A 24,951-nucleotide genomic window follows, 5' to 3' on the forward strand; every position below is an offset into this window, starting at 1 on the left:
CATTGAAAAAGAGATTAAATAGAGCTGGCCCCAACACATGAGCCCTGGGGAACCCCACTAGTGACCATCCACCAGCTGGATGTAACTCCACTCACCAACACTCTCTGGCTCCTGCCACCCAGACAGTTTTTTTTACATGGCAAACAGTGCACCCATCCATGCCATGACCAGCCAGTTTCTCCAGGAGAATTTTGGGATCTGTAACCATAATCAAAGTTTAAAACTTGACTATTGAGAGCTAGATAGTATTCATGTCAGAATCAAATAGGACAAGGCAATAAGCAAGTCATCTCCATGGATCAGCCAAAGTAAAGATTTCCTAAACTCTGGGCATAAGGGTCTGTAAACTCCTAGTACCACTTGTTACTATGTAACTGAGTCCAAAAAGAGGAAAAACCTGCATATTTTGGGTACTTCTTCCACTCCTACACAGAGAAAGAAGAATATCCTTTTAAGAAGTCATCAGAAGAGGAAAAGGATGTTTTTAACTCTAAAAAGAAAACTGTTTGGGCTCATGAGGAGGGAAAAAAACATTTGTTGTCCCCTGACAAACATTGCCTTTGGACTCTCCCATACACCAGTAAGGCAAAAAACCACATATAAGTAATAATGAGCTAGAATGGGGATCTTCTATACATGCAAAAGTTTTGTTAAGTAACAGCAAAACTTTCTTTCCCATGAGGAATACTAGAACAGGAACACATAGAGGTTTTAGGAACAACATTCTTCAAGATGTTCACAATTCTGCTGCTCACAATCCTAAGCTACCTGATCTAGAGGGCCCTGCTTAGACCAGGAGCTTAGACTAGAGACGTGGAGAGGTTATTTCCCTCACTGATTCTGCAGTTTGCAATAGCAACAGGCTGGTGCATTTGCAATCAGCACCTGTGCTTCCCAAAGCTGGGTGTTATCGGGACCACCTGAACAACTCCGACAGGTCTGACTACTTATGAGAAAGCACCTCAGTTATCTGGAGTGCTGTGTGTAAGCGCACAGCAGAAAGATGCCTCTGAGCCTTCTGCCTAATTTCCCATGTCTTGCACTCAATTTCCTTGGGTGAAAACATCATGAAATGAGTGTTTAGGGTCAACAGTCTGCCATTAGGGAGTGATAAGAGTACTTTATTCAGAACAGATAAAACACTTCCAGAGACTCAAGAAAGCCTCCAGGTCTTCAGAAATTACAGGACTGAAAAACATCCGGCAGAGACCAGCAGGTTGTGAGCAGTTACACACCAGCTGTCTCCTGTCTGTCCCTACTCCCAGGTCACCACCATTTCCAATGCAACAGCAAGCTGGGCACAGAGAGCAGAGCTGGTCCCTTGTGTATTTTCCCCATGGCTCATATTTGCCATGGTCAGGGACACAAGCCAGCAAATGCATTTTTATGTGCAGAACAGGTGACATCCAGCTGGTGGATGGTCACTAGTGGGGTTCCCCAGGGCTCAGTGTTGGGGCCACTTGCTGAAAGAGTATCTGCTAAATGAAGTATATTTCAAGGGAAGCAGGCACTGGAAACCCTGGACAGTCTGTTCCAGCATTCCCTTGCCATGCAGACAGGCCTGTGCTGAACAGCAGGAGTAGCACAGGGGACACAACTCTCCAGTGGGCTCCCTGAGCTCAGCCCTGCTGTGCCCACCCCACTGCAAAGTGCTTTCTGCAGCCAGGCCAGAGACCTAAGCAACATGGCCCCACATAAAGCCCTCCCTGGAGAAGATCTTACTAGCCAGAACTAGGCCTAGGACGAGAAATAGCCTTTGAAGAAGAGAGAAAAACCCACCCAGAGAAGCCAGACAGACTGGCTGTATGTAGCACCAGCCAGCCAAGAGATGGGCACATAGGCACTTGGAGCAACATGAGAGCAATCCCACGCCAGTGCCAGAAGCCTTCCTTCTGCTTCAAACAGCCTCAGATTGGCAGTGAGCCTCCAGAACCTGCCCTCACCACTGATGGGAACTGGGGCCTCAGCCTTGGGTGTCCCCCAAACCGCTTCCCTCCAGCAGGACAAAGTGCTAAAAGACGTGTTGTGACAAGAGTGACTTCCCTCAGCAGTGGTGCAGGAATGGCTTTGTTAGCTCAGGTTTCTTAGGCTGTTTGTGCTTGTTTGAGCCTGCTGTGCTCTCCCATGGGTTGAGCACTTTCCAGCTGCTTGCCTGTGCAGCACTGCACCCTGCTCCCATACTCCTTGCCTGGAAAGCACCCCCATCCACCAGCCCAGTTACCATATCCTGAGAGACATGGCAAGGGCACCCTCCTCCATCCTGAAGCCTTTCTGTCAGGCACACTAGACACAACCAACCCTTTGACAGTGGAATACCTGAGCCTCCAGAGCTGCAGCAGCAGGAAGATTCCAGGAGCAGCGGATGTCCCACTAAATGTGACCCACTCCCTGGGGTGATGAGGCTGTCAGAGCAATGAGGAAGGCATCTGTGAGTGCTTCTGTTGTGCTCACTCAGCTGATCCCATGGCCAGCTGTGTAGAGAAGATTGTGGGCAGCTAGCACCCTTTGTCAGTGCCAGCTTCCCTGGAGCCCTCTTTAGCAACCAGGTTGCTAAAGGGAACAAAAATTTTGACGTTAATTGCTTAGGGCCCTTGAAGCCACTCCTTGACATCCAACAGGTGGAGCAGAGTCTCCATTACGTTCCTTCCCTGTTCATTGTCACTCTGCAAGTCATTCTAGTTGTCTGCCAGTGTCACAGGGCACCACAGGTGCCACAGGAGCTGTGGTGTGTGTCACACAGAGATGATCCATCCCGCTCATCACCTGTGGCAATGCCCCAGCAGCCAGTGGCACCAGAGCCACCTCTCCACAGGTGCCTGCCCAGACTGGTCCAACAGAAACCACAGGCTGCTGCCTGCATGGCACTGCTGCTGTGAGGTGGGCACAAGGACCAGGCATCTGTGGGCTCCCTGGCATGGGACAGCACAGGGGAAAACGTCCTTGTCCCTCATGGTGAAGGCTGAGGAAAGTCATGGGATGGGCAGCACCTGGCCCACCCTGCTGAGACCCTCGAAGGAGGTCTTCAGGATAGAGTTCCTGCTGCAACTGAGAGGGCCATGTTGGTGGCAGGCAAGTTTTTGGACAGAACTCATCCCTGCTCTCTCTCCCTTCATTGACCTTGAAGTATTTGACTTGAAGTATTTGATCACTGAAATATTTGAGTCAGGACCTCCAAAAACCAGGCAGCTTCAGCCTAGAGATTCACAACAGAACAGATTTCAGCAGACGTTTTCCAGCCTCTCATCTCCCCGACTTGGTCCCTAGAAAATGCACAGCCATCCGAGTCTGTGGAAGGGCACTCGCCCCCGTGCACATACCCCTGGGACTCCCAGGGCAGAGAGTAGCTCTGCAGGTCTACTCTGTCCTCCCTCCCTTCCTCTCACCAGTGCCAGAGCCCGTGTTTTCCTGGGCTGGGCATGGCAGCAGCTCCCACGTGTGGTGATGCCCTGCCAGCTGTCTCTGCGTGCTGCAGCACGTCCTGCCTACAAGCCATGGCAGCGCTGCTGAAAATCCTCCCGGCAAGGAACTGCACGTATCAACTCCCGGTTTAGTCACTTCAAAACAATCTGGTTAGTAAGAGTGAGAGCAGGGAGGAAGACTGTACCCCAGGCAGAGATTGCACATGGAAATACCAATGAGATTACACTGTTCTCTGAGAAGTCCTGGAACAACGGGAGGAATAATAAAACATAAAACACTGCAGTTTCCATCCACATAACTGTATCCCACGGACAAAGCAAAGGCAGGGATCTTATTGGAAGTCACATCTGATTAGTATCTGTCTGGCCTGGATCCGTTCTGCTGCTGAGGAGAGACAGGCTGAACCCTGCCCACTAAAAGGAAAATGCATGAAGGAGAGAGCAGAAGAGGCAGTTGCTGAACCCAGGCCAGCAGCCCTACTCCAGCAGCAAGGAGCCACCTGTGCCCACCTCTTCTTCCCCAGGAGGTGCCCAAGGCATGGTTTGGGTGAGCACTGTGTGCTGCTGGCCCTTGGGGTGCAACCAGCGTTGTTCTCCTAGGGAAAAAACTGATCAAAAGGACAATGACTCAGTCAAGTTCTTGTGTGTTGGGATGCCCCACAAAGGCAATTGCCAGCTGCACCCTGAAGAACAACCAACCTCTTATGCTGTTTTGGGGCATGGAGGTAGAAGTCTCATCTGGTTAGCTGCAAGAGTTGTCCTTTGAGTCAGTACTGGCTAATTAGAAAACTCTCCTCTAACTGAATGAAAGCCAAAACATTCTGTAAAGCCTTGTTTCCAGCCACATTTTTTGGATTAGTGGCCAGAAAACCCCAGCATATCAGGAAAAAAAAAAAAAAAAAAAAAAAAAAACCAAAAAAAAAAAACCAAAAAAAAAAAAAAAAAAAAAACCAAAAAAAACAAAAAAAAAAACAAAACAAAACAAAAAAAAAAAAAAAAAACAAAAAAAAACAAAAAAACCAAAAAAACAAAAAAAAAAAAAAAAAACAAAAAACAAAAAACAAAAAACAAAACAAAAAAAAAAAAAACAAAAACAAACCACTGGTAAACAAAACAGAAGATGGCTTTTGAGGTTTTCCTTTGCATTGGAGTGTTCAGAGGGAGAAAGGAACCTTTTGTGCTCTCTCTGACACTTGAGTTGATGTGGAGTCTGAAACGCACATATTTTTTATTCACACACTCAGAAAAATGAAAAAAATCTCTGCTTAATCCCCAGACAAGGGGTGCTGGTGCTAAGCCTTCAGGAAAGAAAATATGGCAGAATTCAAGAGAGACACATGCATGAAAAGGAGGAAATACGAACAAGTCAGAAAAGCTATGTTATATCCCATTCTATCCTGATGGTTTGACAAGTTGCTTCCCCCCTCTCCTTTCCATGTTTTTTTTTTCCATTCTGTCTCCATGCAGTGTTAAAGGGACAACAACTGGGCCAGGATGGGCATGAGGTGTGTGTTGAATGCCCACCCCACCTCTCCCCAAAAAGTGACTTCAGCCAATATCTTGCCATGGAGCAATATGGATGATATTCAAGCCTCTGCAAGAGGAGTAGGGTGCTGAATGCAGGCTGCAGCTGCCAACCCCTCCCTGCAATGCCACAGTATTATACAAAATTGTCAAATGCACATCACAACAGCTGTACTTCTTCTCAACAGGAAAAAACTCTCTGTGATGGGCCTGGATGCACCCTTCATTTTGTTTCTATTTTATCTAATTCTGCTGACAAAGGACATCCTCTGGGGACAGGATCTCTTCATATCAGGTGAGGTGTAAATTCCATCTTTGACCTTATCCCAGGAGGAGAAATAGAGCCTAAAAGATTTCAGAAAAGGTCAGAAAAGCATTAACATGTGCCAGCCAGATGTGAACAGATTTGTGACATGACTTTCACACTGTCACTCAGGTTTCCCAGCACCTCTGAAATAATTTCAGTGGGGTGTCTCAGCCTGAAATAGGTCACTACCAGTGCTCTCAGTGCAAACCTGGGCTGGGTTCACAGGCTAAAAGAAAAGGATTTCTCCACATTAAAGGCTTTCTCTACATTGACAGTAATAAACAAGGGAAGAGAAGAGCCTATCCTGTTCCTGTGGGCCAGATTCCCCATATTTTGCAATGCTTGGGGCGCATGCACGAAAGGAAAAAAAAAAAAGACAGCCTACAAACATAAGACAATCTTTCTGGAACAGAAAATTTTCCTATCCGTCCTGTCATCAAGGCTGGCCAAGAACAGATGCCAGAGCAGAGCACAGACATGGGGTAGATGAGTAGCAATACCCCGGAGAGCTCCCCCAAGGACAGTTTGGGACCTCTGCCTGGACTTTCCCACACTGGGGTTGAAATCCAAGGCTGAGTCCTGCTGCAGGGGTCTGCTCCAGCCTCCTTGAATGCACTCCAGCCACAGCTACTGGTGCCATCCCCCTGGACACTTCGTCCAATCTGCCCATGTGCACCCTGATTGCTACCTGTGCTCCTGTTGCTTAGCACCAGTGATAAACAGGACATATTCCTCTGGCCAGGTGCCTGCCCAAGGCATGCAGGATCAAGTCTTCCCCCAAAAACCTCTCTGGCAGCCACTGAACAGCACCATTTGGTTTATCAGAAAGTGAAGCTATCCCCTGATTTTGCTTGATCAATGTTATCCTGCTAGGAAAACTGGCACAGGTCTGCCTGTCCTTAGGCACAGATCTCTTTGCAATCCCCTTGCCTTGGCCCATGTCTCCCCCAACATTACAAAACCTCTTCAGGACAGTCTTGGCTCACTGCTAAACATAGAGGAGGTTTCATGCTGGGTTTGTCCAGCCACTTCTCCCCAGGGTCAGGGCTCCCTGCCTCTGGCTCCAGCTAGCTCCCCAGCTTTTGCATTCTGTGCCAGTTTGAGTTTTACTCTGGCAGATAATCTCAGCCACTGCAAGCTATGCTCAATTTTTCATGAGCCCTTTCTCCAGCCTCTCTGATTTTCCAGCATCCCCTTCCAGCTGTCTGTAAACTGAGAGAAAAATCAGCCCCTCCCCACTGCGCTCCACTCCACAAGATGCCTCTTTTTAAGCTGCTGTCTAATGCTTCCAAGACCACCCCACTGGGAATTGCAGACTCCTGGGCACTTGAATCGAGGAGAGGTCTTTGGCAAAGGAGGACGCCCTGCTCTCCTCCCCATCCCCATCTCCATCCCCATCCCCATCCCCATCCAGGCTGTGCCTCTGAGAGCACTTGGGCTGCAGCAGGCGGACAGACCCAGGAGCCAGTCCTGCCTGGCGGGATCACAGGGCTGACTAAAGCGACAGCAGGCTCAGGAACGTTAAACCTGGACACATCATTCGCAAGACACTCAAGCGAGATGAGAATCCAGCCCTACACAGCAGCGAGCGCTGCCGGGCTCCATCCCCAAAGGCGGGAGCGGGGTTCCTTACGGCGGCGCTGCGGGATGGGACGGGCGGGCTGGGCTGGGCTGCAGCTCGGCTGTACGGAGCTCGGTTTCCGCCGCACCCCTCCTGCACCTTTCCTGTACCCCCGCAGGAAGCAGCCCCGGCCGGGGACGCGTGGTGGGGCCCCGAGCGTGGCGGGACGCGCCCCGACGGCTGCAGGGCCACCGCACAACCACGCGCGGAGCCCTGCCAAAGGGAGCGGGAGCCAAACCTGAATTACCAGCCCAGAGAGTGGCTGTGGATCCCGGGAGCTCCTGTGATTTGCGGCAGGTTTTTCAGGTCCCCGCCTGTCAAACACACACGCAGATACTTAAGCAGTCACCCAAGGATCTCCTGCGGGGTTCTTGTTTTACACACTTCTGATCCCTGCCGGCTCCAGGTAAGCGCAGGCTTTGAGCTGGGGGCGCTGGGGAGGGTTTGCAGTTGGGGATGGGGGGGATGGAGTGAGGAGCTGCTCTGAGTGCTGATGCTGAGGAGGTCGGAGCTCCCACCGGGGCAGGCAGAAGGGCACCCAGGCAGGAGAGACCCCCACCACGGGGCCCTGTCTCTGCTGCAGCAGCTGCTGTGCTCCTGTTTGCTTTGTTCCTATCCGATATTATCTTCTAAAAGACTGGACCGGTAGTTTACAGGATGCATGACAGGTGTTTTTTCCTTATTTATGGCAGGGCCTGGTTTATTTTTAAAGCCTCTGTCCCACCTTATCCTGTGCGCCGTGCTGGCTGATGTTATCCATGGCCACTCCACAGCAGGAGGCTCAGCAAAGCTCAGGACAGGACATGGCTCTGCAGCAGAGCAAGGGAGAGTAAGAGGGCTCATTTGAATTGAGAACTGTTATTTTGATCTCTGCAGTGACAGGAAATAGCTGGAAGATAAAACTAGATGCAGATGCCTCCAGTTGCATCCCAGCTCTGACAGTGGGAGCACTGGGAAAGGCTGCCAAGGAGCTCAGCAGAGGCTATGGAGCCCCATCAGCTTGGCAGGAGCTACTGCTCAGAGAGATTTCTAGGGGCTTTGGGTGTAGTAAATCATTAGAAAGCTCCATAGCCAACCAGCTATTGTGACTACTATTCAAAAAAGCAAAGCTGAGCAAACAGAGATCATGTCTTTTCTGGAAAAGTGGCAGATTTCTGCCAGGATAGTAAATGCTGACTGCACTAGCAGTGCTGGGCAAGCATGCTGGGAGACAGAAAGATGTCCTCTCCCATTTCAGGCCAGAGCTAGGAGTCCTGCTAGTAACCCCAGGGTGATTCTGGAGAGCTGGGTGCAACCACAGGACATGGGCAGAGTACTATATATTTACAATAAGACTTTCTCTTGCTGCAACTTGTGTCCATCAGCCATTACCTTTTGTCTGCTCCCTCCAAAGTGGCCCTGGAGGTGGCCTTTTAGTGCCCTATCAGCCACACTAAGAGCACCAGGTGCTGTCATGTACATAGTAATGCTGGCTGGAGCTGCCCATGGCCCAGGCAACCGCTGAACCACTTGCAAGTTTCTGCTCTCACATTGCTCTGCCTAAAACCAAGACAATCAGAGCCAAGTGTGAATTCCCCAGGGGTCTTTAGCTTGACACATAGGACAGAGCAGGTGTGGTGTTTTCCCTGTGACAGTGCATCTGGCATTGTCATTTCTGCCTGGGTGAGTAAACCCCAGCTGAATGACAACTGCAGCTTCACAGTCCTTTTGAATGGCTAACATTCCTTGCACTGAAAAAAACTTTTTTTTTTTTTTTTTGCAATGTTTTCAAAAATTTAAGAGGAAAAAAGCAGTGAGAAGTGGTGCTTTTCAGCAACTAAGCCAAACAGCTGTGACTCTCCATATTTCTACCAGGCTTAAAGAAATGTGAGACAATCACCTTTCCAGTACAGGGGAGAGATGATGGATAGCCTGAAGGCCAGGCTGCACACCTGGGCTTAAACTAGGCTCCATTTAACTAGTGGGCAGGTGATTAGTGGTTTCAAAAGGGCGTCAGGGCATTTAGGCACTCCTGGTGCCCTCAAGTCATGTCATATACCCCCAATTTTTAGCACCCAGAAGGTGCCAAAAGCTGGAGGCCATATGCTGCACAGGGGTCACATGGCCCCTGAAAGTCTCCAGGATGTAGTGGAGTGATGTGGGGAGACCTGCAAAGCCCTCCAGGAGCCCCCAGGGGTTTTGCCTTTTCCTGAAACCCATCTCACAACCTGGAGAGGTAAAAACTGCTCTCCTTCCAGAGCAGGGGTAGAGCAGACACGAAGAAAAGCCATCACATCCCACATGCTGGGGCACCCTGAGCTGCCAGCAGGTAGAAGATACTGTGTCCTACGGAGAAATGCCTCAGGAACCTGGAGATAATCAGAAGCAGAAATAGCTGTGCAGGTGAAACATGAAAGGTGAAGCATGTGTTCCCTATGCAAATCCACGCACACACATCAATGCACATTAATGCGGCAGGCTGCAAACAATGATTTATGAATTGCCAAGACATGTTGCTGCTAGTGGCCTGGGCTAGATGCACGATATGGAGGTGATGAGGATCTCTTTGTGGCTGGGCTTTCTATGAGAAGGGCAGGTGGCTCAGTGGTGTGCTGAAAAAGGGAGAGGCAGGACTTGTGGCCTGAGCTTGGCCTCATCTGCATTTTGACCTCATGGTGAGCCTGGCAGCCACAGTGCTGGAGAGCAGCACCTCAAGTCCAGGGGACCTCCTTCTACCCCTGCATCTTTTCTGGAGGTCTACAAACATCTAAGGTGTGTGAGCAGCATTCAGCAGACTCCTACAACCTCACATGAATGAGGAACTGAATTATGACTGCCCCCTTCCTATATGGATGCTTCAGAACTGAGCTGACCCCAGGAAAATACAGGCAGCTGCAACGTTCCTCAGACAAGGCCAGCTTGGCTTGCAGTACCTGGGGTTAAAGATGGTCTTTTCTCAGTCCATCCAGGGCTGGTGGGTGATACTGGCTACCAGCGCTCCATCACGCTCAGAGCTGCTTCAGTGTTACGAAACCACTGTGTTACAATCGGTACTTACAAGCAGAGTGGGCAGTTTCACAACCAGCCCCCAGTCTATTTATAAACCCCTACTCAAATGCCAAAGGATTCTTTTATTAGTGAAAGCATTTTCTGCAGAGGAGGCTCAGGGGGATCTCTGCTTTATGAGGTAAAGTTCAAAGAAGAAGATCTCTCCAGCCTCTCACTGCGCCTGGCTCTTCACAAGCTGCAAGACAGTTTTGAAGCTGAGCTCCATCCTAGCAGTTCTGTCAGCAAGTGAAAGCCCTGGGGCATTCAATACTCCAGGGTACCTAAAGGTGAGTTACCAATCAACCAAAAAAGCAGTTGGTTTTAAACCTATGTCGTAGGAGTGCAGCATGAGGGATGTTCCAGGATTATACCCCAGAGCCAAAGGGAAGGAAAAGCTGGACTGCAATGTGGAGGCAGGGAAGGTCTGCAGCAGATGGCACACAGGAGTCCCAAGAAGGCCAAGGGCTCCTGGCAGCACTGGAGAGCCAGCAACACCAACCAGCCAACCTGACAGAGATGGGCCAGGCAACTGGGACAGCAGGAGAGCAGATCAAGAAAGGCCACATTTTTGCAACCAGCTCCTCCCCTGCCAATACCCCACAGCCTGGTTTCAAAAACACCACAGTGATTCAGCATCAAGGGACTTGTGCGTGCTGTGAGGAGGCAGTGCCTCGTGTCTTAGCTGACTGAATTAGCAAGCTCAACCCTCTGCCATGTGGAAGCAAAGCTGGAGCCCAGCAGAAGAGATGTGTGGGACTTAGCCGAGCACTTGTTTTGCTTGTTCTTTTGGGCCAAATCTTCCAGAGATTATGCAAAGCACAAGTGGGACAAACGTTACTCTGGAGGAAAACATGGGCTTCTTGGTGCTGCCGTTGCTGGGAGCACCTAGGACTGACCACAGTCAGAGGCAGCAAGTGCTTGAGCAACAGACATACACTGGATACAGTCCTCGAGGATTTGAACACTTATACACCAAAACCCAACCAACCAACCAGTTCAGTGATGCTCAGGAACCAATAGGACTGTTTATGCTCATGTGTGATAACATTAAATATTACTTAAAACAATGCAGCTCACCTTCTCATGGCCAGCATTGTGCAATGTCTGGCCACACTACTAAGAGAAGGACCAAGACACTGATCCTGAGGAGGGGAAATAGGGTGGTTGCTGGGTCAAAGATCATGCTCCCAGAAGATCTTGTATGCTCTGATTTATCATTCCTTTGCACAAACTTGTCTGATCACTGGGAAGTAGGGAAAAAAAACCAACAACCCACTAGGTCAGATGTCAGATATTGTGCCTTCACCCAGAGGATAAATAATATTTTTTAGCTAATATCTTTAAATTAACCCCCTGAACATGCCCATTGCTGTGACATCACTCCTAAGTGACGCCCAGGTCTAAATACGGCTGTAAACAGGAATCGTTCCCATGGGAGTCACACTGGCTATAAATACAGCACCAGGGGAGCTGAGCAGCCTGCAGCTTCCTGCCAGCTGAGGATGGTGAGACAGCTCAGCGCTGGGCACTGCTGGCATGTGGTCCCTGCAGTGAGGAAACTGAGACAGGAGTTTCTGGGGGGCTGGTGTTCCCAGCTGAGCTCCCTGGAATGTCTTTGGGAAGGGAGTTGAGCCCTGCTGCAGCCAGAGGCCACAGCCAGGGCAGGGGGAGGAGGTTGGTGGGGACACAGATGGCAAATCTGGGGCTCAGCAAGTGTGGCCCACTGGCCACTCCCAGCTTGAGCAATGACACCAGCCCGTCTCCACAGTGCCTGGCCCCATAGCCCTGCTGCAGGAGGAGATGGCCATGGAAAAGTCAGTGATTCCCACCGAGGAGCAGCTGGAGATCCTGGAGTACCACTTCTGCAAGGTGAATAAGCATCCTGACCCCACCACACTGTGCCTCATCGCTGCTGAGACTGGGCTCTCCGAGGAGCAGACCCTGGTGAGTGTATGCCCCTCATCCTGTCCCTGACACCAGCCTCACTCCCCCTGCATGCCTCTGTGCCCCACATCTTCTGCCTGTCCTGCCCTGGTCTCTCTATCATACACCTGCACCTGTCTGTCCCCCCACACAGGCTTCCTACAGCAGCCCCTGTCTTTCTCATGCTCCCCCCACATTGCCTGCACTCCTTTGTGCCCCATGTGCTCTCTGCTTGCACTCCCGGCACCACCGTGCACCCTGCACACTCCTCACTGCACCCACAAGTCTCCTCTGCACCTCTGCAACCCCCAGCACATCCCTAACTGCACCCAGAGCTCTAATGCAACACAGCACCTCCCTGTACCCCACATCCTTCCTGCACTCCACATGTTTCTGCTCCTGAATGTACACCCCGTGCATACTGTTCTTCAAACCATTTCTGATAGTCTTGGAAGCACAAATTACTGCTGGTTTTAAGGTCTGAAGAAACAGATAGATGCAATTCCTGCAGGATGTGCTGTGGGACATGCTCAGGCTGTACATCCTCTGCTCAGTGTCCCTAAGCCCAGATGTCAGGCAAGTCTGTCAGCCTCTCCAGGAGACACAGAGGCCTCCAAATACCCCTCCACAGAGACAGGCTGCCACTGTCTGGAAATTTCACCAAGCCCTGTGCTCCAACTGGCTACCTGTGGGCTACCACGGGCTTCAGAAACAAATGGCTTCTTCCCAGTTCCTTCAGGTGGCAATGCAGCTCATTGTGATGCAGGTGTTTACTAAACGCATAGCAGCATTTATGGGTATAGAAAAGAAATCCAAGCCACTGGAAAGTTAGCAGCAGTTTGCAGAGAGCTGCCAAGCCTGGCTCTCTCTCAGCAAAGCCAAAGGGGTATAAAATCCAAGCTGGCAATGTCAGCATTTAGCCTGTCCCAGTGAAAGGTGCTGGAACAGCATCCATTGCACTGATAGTCCTCGGCTGGGGTGGACTGTGCTTTTGTGACAGGCAGGTATCAATCACTGCTTGTTTGAGGCAGCAAGGAGCCAGTACCCCTAAAATACCTTTTTCTCCATAGAAATGCCATTGTTCCTTTTATTTTCCCTACAGCAACTTGTAAATGCAGGGCCATATAGGCCCAGGGCACCTCTGTAGATGTGCTAAAATATTCCCTGATAGCTATCTTTTCCCACTAATCCAGAGTGCTCCTAGAGATCTGGAGATGAAGGTCATGTTAGGGACAGGATCAAGACTGGGGTGGTGAGCTGCAAAGTGCCTGCATTGCATAGAACACAGGGAATCATTGCCCCTGATATAGGGAGTGCTTTATTTTCTAGAAATAGCAGCCATTTTAATAAAAAATTCAGTAACAGTAAGATGAAAAGAGGACATGATGATTTAGGACAGGAAGTGAAATTTTTGAGAGGAGGATAGACTGTCAATCAATGACTGGATGTGGTCAAAGGCAGTGTGAGTGTGAGAAACACTTGTAGAGAGCACCGTGGTTGTATCATTATGGACCATAATAGCTTCAAAAATAACCATGAACAAATATAGCAACAAAATGAGCTGCAACAAAAGGAATCACAGGCTCATTGCCAAACAAAAGGCTGAGCTGTGCTTCCGGCATATGAGTTATATTTCTTTCCTTACTTTTCTTCTTAGGCAGTGTATTTTTAACCAGATACATTTTATCTAATATTTTAAATTGTGGCTGGCTGCCTTGAAGGGGCATCATCAGCTCTTGGAATGGGCTTCCAGATGCTCAGTTACAACAGAAATAGTGCTAAGTTACTGCTAACACAGATGTGCATGTTGCCTGAACACTAAGACAATTTTTAAACAATTTTAAAAATAGATTTGTTCTTAAATTTGTTGAGAGCCAATGTGCTGTACCTCTCATGCTTTTTGAAACAGGTGAGCTTTTGGTTCCTGTCAGTTTTGGACCTGCAAGTGATTGTTTCACTTCTACAGTCATTTAAACAGACATCATCCAGCTCCTTAGCCAATCTCTTACTCTGTTTTCAAAAAGAACCTGGACTCACAGCAATAAAAGACTCACTCATGCTGTCAAGGTCTGAAGTGAGCTAGACAAATCCATCTGAAAGAAGTGCACATGTAGGTTACATGTAGGTTCAATCAGGAGTGACCATCCTAGCTGCCTGTATTGCCTGGGAACAGCACCTTGCTGCAAGGCAGCAGCACCACGAGTTCCCCTCACCTCGTCTCATGTGCTGACATCTGCATCATCAGCAAAGTTATTCAGAGGCTTCGCTCAGCCCAGTGCGCTCAGTGTCTGCTTTGTTCTTTCTCTCCAGAAATGGTTCAAGCAGCGTCTGGCGGAGTGGAGGAAGTCTGAAGGGCTGCCCTCAGAAAGCGGATCTGTCAGGGACTAGAGGATGCTGCTCCAATCCCCTTGCCTCTTATAAAGGATGGTGAAGCTCTTCAGAGTGGGTTTCCTTGGGGTTCTTCTGTTGCAGTAGGTTTTGCGATACAAAGTAATACTCTGCTATTTAACATAAATTTTATTTAACATGTACATAACCAGAAAAAAACCCATTATATATATATATATATATATACACCTGTGTGTATACGACTTTTGATGGCTGATAACCTATCTAGTGATTCCAACCCATTAACAGCAACTGCACAAGAAAAGGCAATTTCATGCCCTTGTCCCCGGCTTGCAAACAATTTGCCATGATATATGTTCAAATATAGAAAGAAGAAATAAAGATTCCTTTTCCTTACAATCCCCAGAGGCGAAGTATTTGTGCTAGCTTTAAGGTACAGATCATCCAGAGAGTAGGGCATCCGGAAAGCCAAGTGTGTTGTTCAGGTGACTTGGTTTGGCTCAACATGCCTGAATTAGCTCTGGATACTGACAAATCAAGTGCCTCCACCATAATCAGACCAGACCAAGCACCCCTTGAATGCTTTTTTTACCTTTCTGTTAGAGATCACCAAAGAGAAACAACTCATGGGTTGTTCTGGGCTTTTTCCCAGTGCAATAATAAAAACCCAATGTTTTTTGATGAGAGGAGCTGTGTTATGTCCCTGCTTGTCCTCTCTGCTCCCATGACAGGAGGCAGACTCCTTTCTCTGGAAGGGCAACATTTCTCCCAGGCAGCCTCAGTGGGGACGGTGGGTTTTCCCTCTGCCACAGGGACAGCCATGGGCAGCCTCGTCTCCTAGGGCACCTGTGGGTCCAGCCCCACACACCTCTTAATCCCCGGGGTGGCAGAAGCTGGTGATGCTGGGGTTCCTCCACAGCATGGGGGCTTTAGGGGGAGACCCCAGTCTTCTCCTGGCCATTCTCAGGCCTGAGGAATGCAGTTGCACTGGGGCTCTTGCACGAAGTCCAAACTCTCATCCATCCTGGCACAAAGACAATGCCTGGTCTAAAAATAACTAGCACCATTGCCCAGTGACCTTACCTTGTTCAAAAGGCTTCAAAAATCCTCTGCTTAGTGGATTACTGAATCAATTAATGGATCCTCTGATTAATCCCCTTCTGGTTTGTGGTCACCTGCGTCTACTCCTTTGGATGGAGAATCAGCTTAACACAGGGAAGATTAAAAATACATTGGCTCTGAAACTGCCATATGCTTTCATTTGTGGCTTTTGTCCCTCACTGGTGAGCATTTCTCTTGCTTCAGTATCTCCAGCCTGTCGCCAGTGGTTGGGCAGCCAGTGCAAAACACACTGACCTTGTAGGAAGCAGATAAAAGCATTCTCCCTTATGTCATGCCCCTTACAGGCTGGGTTGTTGCCCTGCAATCCAGCTGCCAAACTGACTCACCCACAGACCTGACTGGAGCTTAGAATTTGCTCTGCAGACTCTGACATCGATACTTGTTTTCTGCTTAGCCTTTGCAACTTGCCTTCTCTCTTACACTGAGGGGAACTCTGCTTTTTTTAGTTAGGTTCCAAAAATCCCAGTGCAGAACTTGTATTTCTGCCCAGGGTCACACAACTGAGTATCTGAACCACACATTTAACCCACCTACATAACTGGATCTGCCTGTTCTCTGGGCATTTGAGAGAACAGACCCCAAATCCAAGCAAACTCAACACACACTGTAGCCTTTTGTATTTCTACTTGTGTCATGAGCACAAAACTTTTGAGTGTCAGTTAAGAAGATGTTTAAACTTCAGCAAAAAATGTCGAACCCTAATTTAGGAGTTGTGCTACATCAACTTATTGTGTGCTCTTGGATTTGCTTTGTCACGCTTCCCTGTGTGAAAGAACAGTTCCTGTGCTGCCTTCCCCCTGCAGTTGTTTCATTACTTCTTCAACCATTATGACAAAACAATTAAGAGAGAAACTCCAGACATAACCCATCCTAGGGAGAGAGTTGAATTAGGTTGAATTCTGAACCCACATTAGGTTGAATTCTGTTAATTTTCCCTGATGACTATTCTTAAGGAATGATGATTTTATTTGAACTCTCAGAAAGTGTTCCTGCTGAGTGCTGCCTCTGCACTGTGTTCAAGGAGATTTTCCAGCCACAGCACAGCTCAGAGAGAGTGATGTTCCAAGGGGTGATGTAGGGCAGATGGCAGGAGCATTTCTGAGGGATCTTAGCGCCGAACTGGTTGAGCTAGTTCATTGAGCCGTTCAGAACAAATAGCCTTCAAAGCAGCCTGCTTCACTCTGAATGCATCTGAGTTGAGTGCACTCAAGCCCGTACGAGGTCTGGAGGAGAGAGGGTAGGGATGGTCAGTCCTGACTAGAGCAAGGCCAGCTGTCAGCTGCCTGTCAGCTCCCACACCTCCACCTAAGCCTACCCTTCCCTGTCAAGGGAGGACAAAAGGCATCACACCTCCACTGCTGTTGTCAGGGGAGGGATATCTCTCACAACTCCCACAGCCAGGCATTCCCTCACCCTCTGTGAAACATCCCCCCAGCACTTCCTGCAGACTGGGCTGAGGTCAGCTGCAACATGCTGGCCAACATGAATGTATTACACTCTGCCCTTTGCCAGAGGTCATCAAAAAGAAAGAACTCATGGGTTGGAATTAATAAGAAGTCCAAACCAGTAATTTCTGCTGGAATTTGAAAGTTCCTGTTTCTTCTCTTTTGACTCTCCTCCTACCTCAAAAGGGCTTTTTAAACTGCAATCCATGTAGCATTAACACATTTGGACATATAAAATCCATGCATTTTGGAAGTGGAAGAACACTTCCTAATCTTGGCCTAATCTCTCTGGCCAAACACAAATGAACAGGGTGCCATGAGCCACACAAAATGGGCTGGCAGCTGATCGTTTCCCCATGACAGGGAAGCAGTACCTACCTTGAGGTAGGCTGGGCCAGCTCCAGGATCCTTGGTGTAGCCACTGCGCGCTTGGCAGCCTCTGTCACGCGCCACTCAGGATCCCGCGGGGGCTTGAATTTAGAGGGGAGTTGTTTTGGCTTAGCCAGCTCAATGGTCCGAGGGCTTGCAACTGCCTTTGGAGATGGCATGGAAGCCTGGGGAAGAATGGGGAGGAAGGTCCTTAGACGTGCTCCTGGCATTCAAGGGTGCTCAGCCTGTTACCAGGTTCACAGTCACTGACCACATGCAGGTGGGACACAATCCTGTCCTCAGCTGTGTTTGGCACCAGGCAAACTGTGGAAGGAGAAATCACTGCCTGGCCAGTCCCACAACCTGACCTCCAGCCTCCTATTATTCACAGCCCTTTGTCCAACCCACCCCCAGCACTGGAGATCCCAGTTAGGCACCTGTCCACCTTTCCCCATCCCCACAAGTGCAGACTAGGCACAGCTCTGCTGTTCTCTGGGAGTCAGTTCATGCTCTGAATGGAGCACAAGTCCTGCCTTCCAGCTCACGAAGCAGCTATGCCAGCCTCATGGAGAGCAGCACATCCAGGGCTGGATGAAGAGAGCCACAAGTGGCTGAGCACCTGTGCCCTCTCCTCTGCCGAGAGTCCCATCCATGCAGGGTCCCGGGTGATGCTGCCTTACCATAGAGATGACAAAACCAGGTTGGTTGTGCCTAGTGCAGCAGGCCAGCTCCTTGACCAAGGGCTCTGCGAGTTTCTGGACGCGTGCTGATGCTTTGGCCGAGGTTGCCAAGCGGGAAACCTGTGTTGGCACCTGCATGGGTCCAGAATGGGGGAGGGACGTGCAGACACAGAGCTTGTACAGCAGCCCACAGGGACAAGCTCCCTCTCCACAAGGATGAGCGTCCCAGCGCCCTTCCTCTGTAGACATGGTCACTCTAAATTTTCCAGAATCTATTATTTTTCTTTCATGTGAACTATTAAGTAATTTTGGTGCTACACAGATTCCCCAGCTGTTGCCCACTCAGAGCCTGGAGGGGAGCTCCTGTAATGAGAGCCTCTGTAGCCAGGTACAAGTGCAGAGAAATTTCTTCCGTATTTTTCATATTCATCTTCCTGGCTAAATCAAATAACTTCCCTGCTAAGGAGAGACATTCAGATTTCAGGGTAAATTTGCTGGTAGAGTTAACTGCATTCCTACAGAAAATGTGACTACTTCTCCAGTAGGGGACTTCTTCCAAAATTTTTCACAGGGTTACTGTTGCCCAGTCCTGCTCCAGCCCAGCCTCCCATTTCCCAGCCCCAGAGGCTGCATCCAGAAAACCTAGCCTTTGCCATAGAAATGAGTGTAATCTGAGATTGCTCCAAGCCCTTTCACCCCTGTCAAAGCAATGATCCACCTAAAAAGAACAAGCTCAGAAACATAAATTAAGCTTCTGGTAAAATGTAGTTAAAATACACACAGTATTTGCAATCTCATGCCCCCTGTGTACTCAGATAGGAGCAAGCTGCCCAACTACAAACATGACTACTCCCTAAGAGTTAAACATGCCATTTCTATCAGGTTTCTCCACTTTCCCAGGCTGCTTTATCAGAGGATGCAGCCCAGATGCCTCCCTTGGCTCTCCTGCTATACTAGGCTGCTCCAACCTGGCTGGTTTTTGTCTCCCAGCAGGAGATTTGCAAAGACAACATTCTTCTCTGAAAAGGCAGTTTCTCCCAGTGTCATAAACCTCAGCAGAACCAGACAGCTTCTATTCTCCATACACTGGGTACATCCGGGGGCAGGATATGGGGTCTAAAAACTCAGGACGGTTTGCTGCATCCCTGTACCCTCCAAATCTCACTCAACCTCCTCCTCACCTCTCTGGGCGGCTTGAAGTCTGGGTGCAGCCCCTTTGGCCGGGCAAGCTCCAGGATCCGCTTGGAGGGATTATAGTTCTGTGCAGCCAGGGACACAGGCCATTCAGGGGACTCACGGGATCTGGAAGCAGAGAGTCATGGCACTGCTAATCACAGATGTTCCCCACTCTGGCTGCAGCTGGGATGGCTAAGCCTCACATTTGCTGCAGTAGAAGGCAGCTTTGTCTTGTGGCCATTTCCAGCGTAGAACTCATCTCATGAGAGAATCCAGAAGTTCTAATCCTAGCAGAGACCCTGCTCTGCATTTTGCCCTCTGTTCACCCATCCTCTGTTCCTGTATTTATTACTTGGAAGATGCACTGATGGTGCAAGGCCCAAGGCTCTACCTATAGCACCCTACAGGCTTTCTAGCCTCTCACCTTTTCTCCAGGAAAGCAGGCAGGTATTTTTTAGGTTCAGCCAACCTCAGCAGCCGTTCAGAAGGGTAGCCAAACTTCGTTAGCACGATATGCCCACCGATTAATGGTCTGCACATGTACAGAAAGAAAGATTTTGAGGAACAGCACAGAAGAGCTAGCAAAAGGCAACTGACAGAGAACATGATCCTGGCAGATGGTAACCTAAGTCTAAGGTTAAACATCCATGCCTGCTGCATGTACAAAAGCTGGCACTGGTGCACATGAAAAAGCCATGAACAAATAGGCATTTACATTTGAGATTTCCTCACTTTAAGTACTGTTTGCATCTGAAAAGTCCTCTTTTAAGCACCCTCAGTGCATAGCTTTTGAAGTCTAGGTTTTCCTGGACCATTTAAAGAAGCTGTCCCACAACATCCGGCAGCATTTATGTTGGTCAGCTCTGCCTGTTTATAAACCTCTTTGTTACAAATGTCTTGATAGCACCTTGTGCCCTTGTAGCTCCTTTCGTCTTGATGTCTCCCCTACTGCTTTGCTCATCCAGCTTTCAGTCAAGCACAACTGTTGGAATATGGCTGTCATCACCAGGGAAGGAGCAAGCAGAAAGGTAGGAAGGGCTGTCATATAGACACCTTTAGCAGGAGGATGAGAGCCCATAACTGGTGATAGTGGCAAAGGGTAGAAAACTAAAGATATGCATGTCTTGGCATCCCTCCATGTAGAAGAAAGCCAATAGTGCAACACAGTTTCATCTTCATTCTCATTGCTAGGACTTCTAACAGACCAGCAACCACCATTGTGACTCCAAAAGAGCTTCATCTCCTCTGGCAGAGCTACAGTTGACTTGCTTCAAGTGATGCAGCTCCACTGCCATTTATACTTTTTACACCATTTTTCATTCCAATTCCAAAACATGGTCTAGTTTTTCACCATACAGTGACAGCAGAGGTTTAACTCAAGGCAAGAGACCTGTATTCCTTCCAGAAGCAGAACACTGCAAGATTTCTCTGTTCCTGACCTTACCTTAAAGATTTAGGTCAGACTCCAAGAGGATGCAGTGGATCATTAACTGTGTCCAGGTGCCTGGCTGGGCTGCATCAGCCCCAATGGGACATGGAACACTCTAGAGACGTTCCTCTCTACTCACAGGTGTAGCACACACATTCCATCAAGGAATGCATGCATGCACATGATGTCTACCTCAAACCACAGCAGAGCTGTTGGATGGGTATTTTTGTTACAGCAGATGAACATGCTCCCTTATGCTTGGAGACTGAGATCAAGACCAGCTCCTAGGGCAGGGAACCCAGAATTCTAATCAGACCAGAAACTATGTGTTGCAGAAGCCCTTCTCACAGCTGGGAAGTAGGTATGAGGAAATAAAAGGGCACCAAAATTAAACACTCTCCAGTTCCTCCCCACTTTGGAAGTCAAGTACTCAGGGTGACTATGCTCCCATAGCACTTTCTTCCCTGCTTCAGACAGCCCTTGTTCCAAGCACAAAGCAGCCTGGTGAGTTTCAGTGCCATGAAGCTACCTGCAGGGCAGCCTCTTCAGAGAGACGGCATCTCCTCTTTCCCTGGTAGCCAGTATGCCCCCCTAGAGAACACACTCTGAGCTGCCTCCTTCCCCAGGAGGTGCTATCATGTCACTGACCTGTGCTGGTACTTGCTAAAATCTTTCTTGGGCTTGGACAGATACAATACTCTTGAAGATGGTCGAGCTGTCATAGCACCAGCTGAGAGGGTCCATATTGTCTCTTGGTTTCCCCATACAAGCCTAGCAGGAAGAGCAAGGTTGTGAAATTTTAGTACAAGTGTGAAATGTGTTTGCTGGGGCTATCCTTCCCTGCCTAGGCTGGAACACACACATGCCCTATGGCTCCCCACACCTGCAAAGTGCCAGTACCACCTCCTGAGCATTCACCTTCTGTGGCACCAAATTTCCCAATACTCTCCTGCTGATGGTTGTCAACTGAAAAAGAAGAGTCTTAAATACGTCTGGTTTTAGTTACCAGTGGATGTGCAGAAAGGGTCATTTCAAGACATCTCTGAAACCCCTGGGGGAGTTTCATCATTGCATTTCTTTTGCCTCACCATTACCACTTAACTATACCACAGGTATGACAGTAAAAATAGTAATAATGTTACAGTCAGGGTGTGCCATGGAAAGTGGGTGAGGTTCTACAGCAGGTAAGTGGTTACTCTCCTGTGCCCAGGGCAAATTCGGCGTTGCTCATCCCTCACTGAGAGGCCATGGTGGGAGAGGGTACCGGGGTAGTCGGAATAGGGCAATGGGTTTGTGGAGCCTTTTTCAAGACCCATACAGATAGCAGAGAAAAGATGTTACCAAGAGACTGTTGCCCTGGCTTGTCAAACTGTAGTTTGATCAGATCACACAGACAGCAACTCTGTTCCTAAAGGGCTGTACCCTCCATGACAGAGCAGCCTGGCTCCCATGGTCCGGTCACCTTGCACCCCACACGGCCCTACCCCACAACATCTCAGTTGGGCAGCTCGGATCAGATGAGGTGACAGAGGCAAGGCTCAGGTCAAGCCCAGGTTGTTGAGAACTTTAAAGAGCAAATTGAAGGGAACTCTTCAAGTACGGAACATCTCAGTCTGCTTTTCTAGGGACAGAGGGGAAAGGAGTAGCAAGACAATGGCCAAAGGTCTGCTCCAGCTGAGCCCCATCAGTCCCCAAACCCTTGAGCAAATTCTGTTTGAGCACCTACTTACGTGGGACTGCTTTCACAATATACTGGCTTGGGTTCTGCAAGTTCATATATCCTGCCAAAATTGAGAAAAGGACAAACATGCCTTTAACCATACAGTTAAAGCAACAAAGCATAAAGAAGCTATTGCTGTACTCAAAGCTATATAAACACTCTCAAATCCCTGTGCTTTTGCCTCCATTCCTGAGAGAGTCTGCTGAAGGACCTCTCTCTTCAAGTACTTTCCATTCACTTAATCTGGAAAACTCACCAGCCCATGAATTTTTGTGTTTTCTCTTGGACTGCAGAGACACAAATTTGCAATTCTGCCTCCAACGATGGCTAGGACAGTGGGAAGGAACTCTTCTGGTCAATAACATACCATGAAACAGGTACAAGAAGGATGATCTCCCAGCCGATGGGAGCACAGATGAACAAACACCTGTTACTGCCACTGTCGTGGTTTACTAAAAGGCGCCATGGGGACATCACTGTGTTCCCCCATGGCTTTAGGAACACATGTTATTTCAGTCCATTTAGCACAGAAGTCCTAGGTGCTATAGAGACACAGGAACATACATGGTCTCTGCCCTAGGAGCAGCTCTGGAAATGTTTTTACTGAATACACAACAGATCAAAACCTTTCATGAAGATCAGGTATCACTGCTGAGGCCTGAAATCCCAGTGACTGGGAAGTGCCTGAACTTTATAAGCCTTGGCACAGAGAGAAGAACAAGATGATCCAGTGCCACAAGTGTATTACACAACTCCTTGATTGTCACAGACCAAGCCCATACCCACCCACTGGAGCTATAGATGCCTACCCACAGCCAGCTGGTGAACAACCACACTGTGCAGGCAGCTGTGGAAGTGCCCCACCACAGAAAATGCACAGAAGGTGGAAGCCTGGGGCACTGCTTCCCTGCTCCGTATCACCTGGCAGTGCGGCAGCATGGCCCTAGAGAACAGCTAGGACACCAGCAGAGAGACATACTTGCCAACAGAAAACAACCTGTGCTTTGGGGACACACCTGTGGTGTCTCTGATGGGGCTAATACTGCTAGTAAGATGCCAAGCCCTGGCAAATGCTTGTCAGACAGCTCAGCACCACAGAGATCCCTGAAATGGCAGGCAGCTGTTACAGCATCGTCACTACAGGAGATGCCTGTCGCACTTGGGCCACAGCGCTGCAAACACGGCTCCTGTGGAGATCCCACACAGGCCACTGCCTGTAGGACTTTGGTCCCCTGCCACCAGTTCAAGATAGGACATGGTCAGGAAGGCAGATGTCATTTCAGGAGCCAAAATCCAGTTTAAGTTCTTTATTCCCAAGCGGGTCCCCAGAGGGTTTTCCTTGCAAAGCTGCAAGGGGGTGAAGGATTAGCACAGAAGTCCCCTCCAGCCTAGCTGTGTTGCAGAGCTGGCACTATCTCTGCAAGCAGGCTCATTGCTTTTCCTCAGCTGCTGGCACAGACTCAGCACACAGGCACAGCCAAATCTAGCACAACGTGCACATGGCCCTAGTGCCCCACACTGCTGTGCAAAGGTTGTACCATGATCCAGCCAAGGAACGAGACACACATACATTCAGATCAGGTCTCCCAATTCACTTGACAATCTTTTTTTGTTCTTTTTCCAATTACAAAATGAAAGATTATGTTTATTGTAGCAGAGCCTCTAGACACACAAGCATCCTTGTTCAGGATGTACCTACAGCAGTTCTGCAACTTGAAGGGGTTAAGCCACCTCACTGACAAGACAGCCCTGGTGGAGCCTTTGTTGTCAGGGCCTGCTCACACTTCCCAGCAAGGAAAATGAGGCCTTGCTTCAGCCAGACACAGAAACACCTCCCCTCCACTGTCTGAGCATTCATAGGCTCATTGCTTAAGGGAGATCAACTCCTTTTGAGATCAATTCCTTGTAAAGCAAAGAGTCACAGATTCTGTTTTGAAGGGGCAGGATGGTTGGATGTTTTTCAGAAGCTGAGGTTAAGAGCAAAACCGGGCACAATTTGCTCTCAAGTGTTTATCACAGTGTCATCCAATATATTGACTCCCTGCTTGGTGTAAATCCCCAACTGATCCCTCTCAAGAGACCTGGGGCATTGGCCTGAACACCCAGGCAGGAGGGGAGGGCTTCTTACCTGCTGCGTGGGCATTCACATATGTAAGGTATACAAGATGACGCTGCAAAGACAAGAACAGGTGAATTTAAAAGCTTGGTAACACCTGGAGCCTGGGCTGCCTGCTCTTTGGCGTGCAATAATCATACGGCAGATGAAGTTTGTGCATCTCCTCAGGACGGTTGCTCAGTAGATATTTGTACTGTTTTTCCCTGGTACCTTCCTCTCCAGTGGTTGCTCTCCATGGGGGGATGCTGGCAGCCCCAAGGCTGCAGGACAGAGCACCCCCAGCACCGCAAGCGCCTCCTGGCACAAGCACCAGGGGTCACCGGCCTAACGCAGTGTAGCCACCCCTTTGACTGCCTTCAGCAGCTCCCAGGGGAGGTTTTCAGGGCCTCGGGGGAATAGCACCTGTGTTAAACTGGGACTCGGTGTCAGTACAAAACAACCGGGGGTTGGGGGGATACGGGATGACAGGAAAACCAGCGACGCGCGCCCTGACGGCAGCGGCGGCCATGAAACGGGGCCGGGGCCTGCCCGCGCCAGCCAGCCAGCCCACCGTGCCCGGGAGCCCTCCCTGCCCGAGCCCAGCGCGGCCGGGGCCGGCTGCTGGAGAAGGGGCCGCCCCCACCCGCGGGTCCCGGCACGGCTGGGGCCCGGCCGCCCCGGCCCCACGCACCGTAGAGCCCCCCGGCCGCCGCCATGGCCCAGCCCCGCCCCGCCCCGCCTAACG

General features: G+C 49.5%; 2 protein-coding genes across 5 annotated transcripts; one reads left to right on the forward strand and one right to left on the reverse strand.

The window, feature by feature from the left end:
• The first annotated feature begins 7,075 nt into the window (after positions 1-7,075).
• HOPX (HOP homeobox) lies at positions 7,076-14,569 on the forward strand. Of its 3 annotated transcripts, none has more exons than XM_083861749.1 (3): positions 7,076-7,277; positions 11,667-11,842; positions 14,132-14,569. In XM_083861749.1, exons 2-3 carry the CDS (start codon positions 11,699-11,701, stop codon positions 14,207-14,209), a joined length of 222 nt encoding a protein of 73 aa, XP_083717875.1. In that variant the 5' UTR covers positions 7,076-7,277; positions 11,667-11,698; the 3' UTR covers positions 14,210-14,569. The 3 variants fall into 3 exon arrangements, with proteins under 3 accessions (XP_083717875.1, XP_083717876.1, XP_083717877.1); XM_083861750.1 differs by lacking the exon at positions 7,076-7,277 and adding an exon at positions 11,389-11,403; XM_083861751.1 differs by lacking the exon at positions 7,076-7,277 and adding an exon at positions 11,410-11,572.
• A 1,325-nt stretch (positions 14,570-15,894) lies between these two features.
• SPMAP2L (sperm microtubule associated protein 2 like) lies at positions 15,895-24,934 on the reverse strand. 2 transcript variants are annotated; one of them, XM_083861747.1, is made up of 9 exons: positions 24,898-24,934; positions 24,240-24,282; positions 22,122-22,172; positions 21,040-21,162; positions 19,387-19,494; positions 18,968-19,088; positions 17,787-17,918; positions 17,116-17,291; positions 15,895-16,515 (listed from the first exon to the last, which is right to left on the reverse strand). In XM_083861747.1, exons 1-9 carry the CDS (start codon positions 24,920-24,922, stop codon positions 16,401-16,403), a joined length of 894 nt encoding a protein of 297 aa, XP_083717873.1. In that variant the 5' UTR covers positions 24,923-24,934; the 3' UTR covers positions 15,895-16,400. The 2 variants fall into 2 exon arrangements, with proteins under 2 accessions (XP_083717873.1, XP_083717874.1); XM_083861748.1 differs by lacking the exon at positions 17,787-17,918.
• Positions 24,935-24,951: the final 17 nt, after the last annotated feature.

Source organism: Zosterops lateralis, assembly GCF_965231275.1.
Source record: "Zosterops lateralis genome assembly, chromosome: 5".
NCBI classification, from domain to species: domain Eukaryota; kingdom Metazoa; phylum Chordata; class Aves; order Passeriformes; family Zosteropidae; genus Zosterops; species Zosterops lateralis.

What these genes read in the sequence shown, in the direction of transcription:
- HOPX (XM_083861749.1), top strand. Translation starts at nt 11,699, where the DNA reads ATGGCCATGGAAAAGTCAGTGATTCCCACCGAGGAGCAGCTGGAGATC. An exon ending in TCTCCGAGGAGCAGACCCTG is followed by an intron (nt 11,843 to 14,131) that starts GTGAGTGTATGC and finishes CTTTCTCTCCAG; the next exon opens with AAATGGTTCAAGCAGCGTCT.
- SPMAP2L (XM_083861747.1), bottom strand. Translation starts at nt 24,922, where the DNA reads ATGGCGGCGGCCGGGGGGCTCTACG. An exon ending in GGCGGCCGGGGGGCTCTACG is followed by an intron (nt 24,283 to 24,897) that starts GTGCGTGGGGCC and finishes TTGTCTTTGCAG; the next exon opens with CGTCATCTTGTATACCTTAC. An exon ending in CTGGCCCAGCCTACCTCAAG is followed by an intron (nt 16,516 to 17,115) that starts GTAGGTACTGCT and finishes TCTCTCCTCCAG; the next exon opens with ACCTCGTACGGGCTTGAGTG.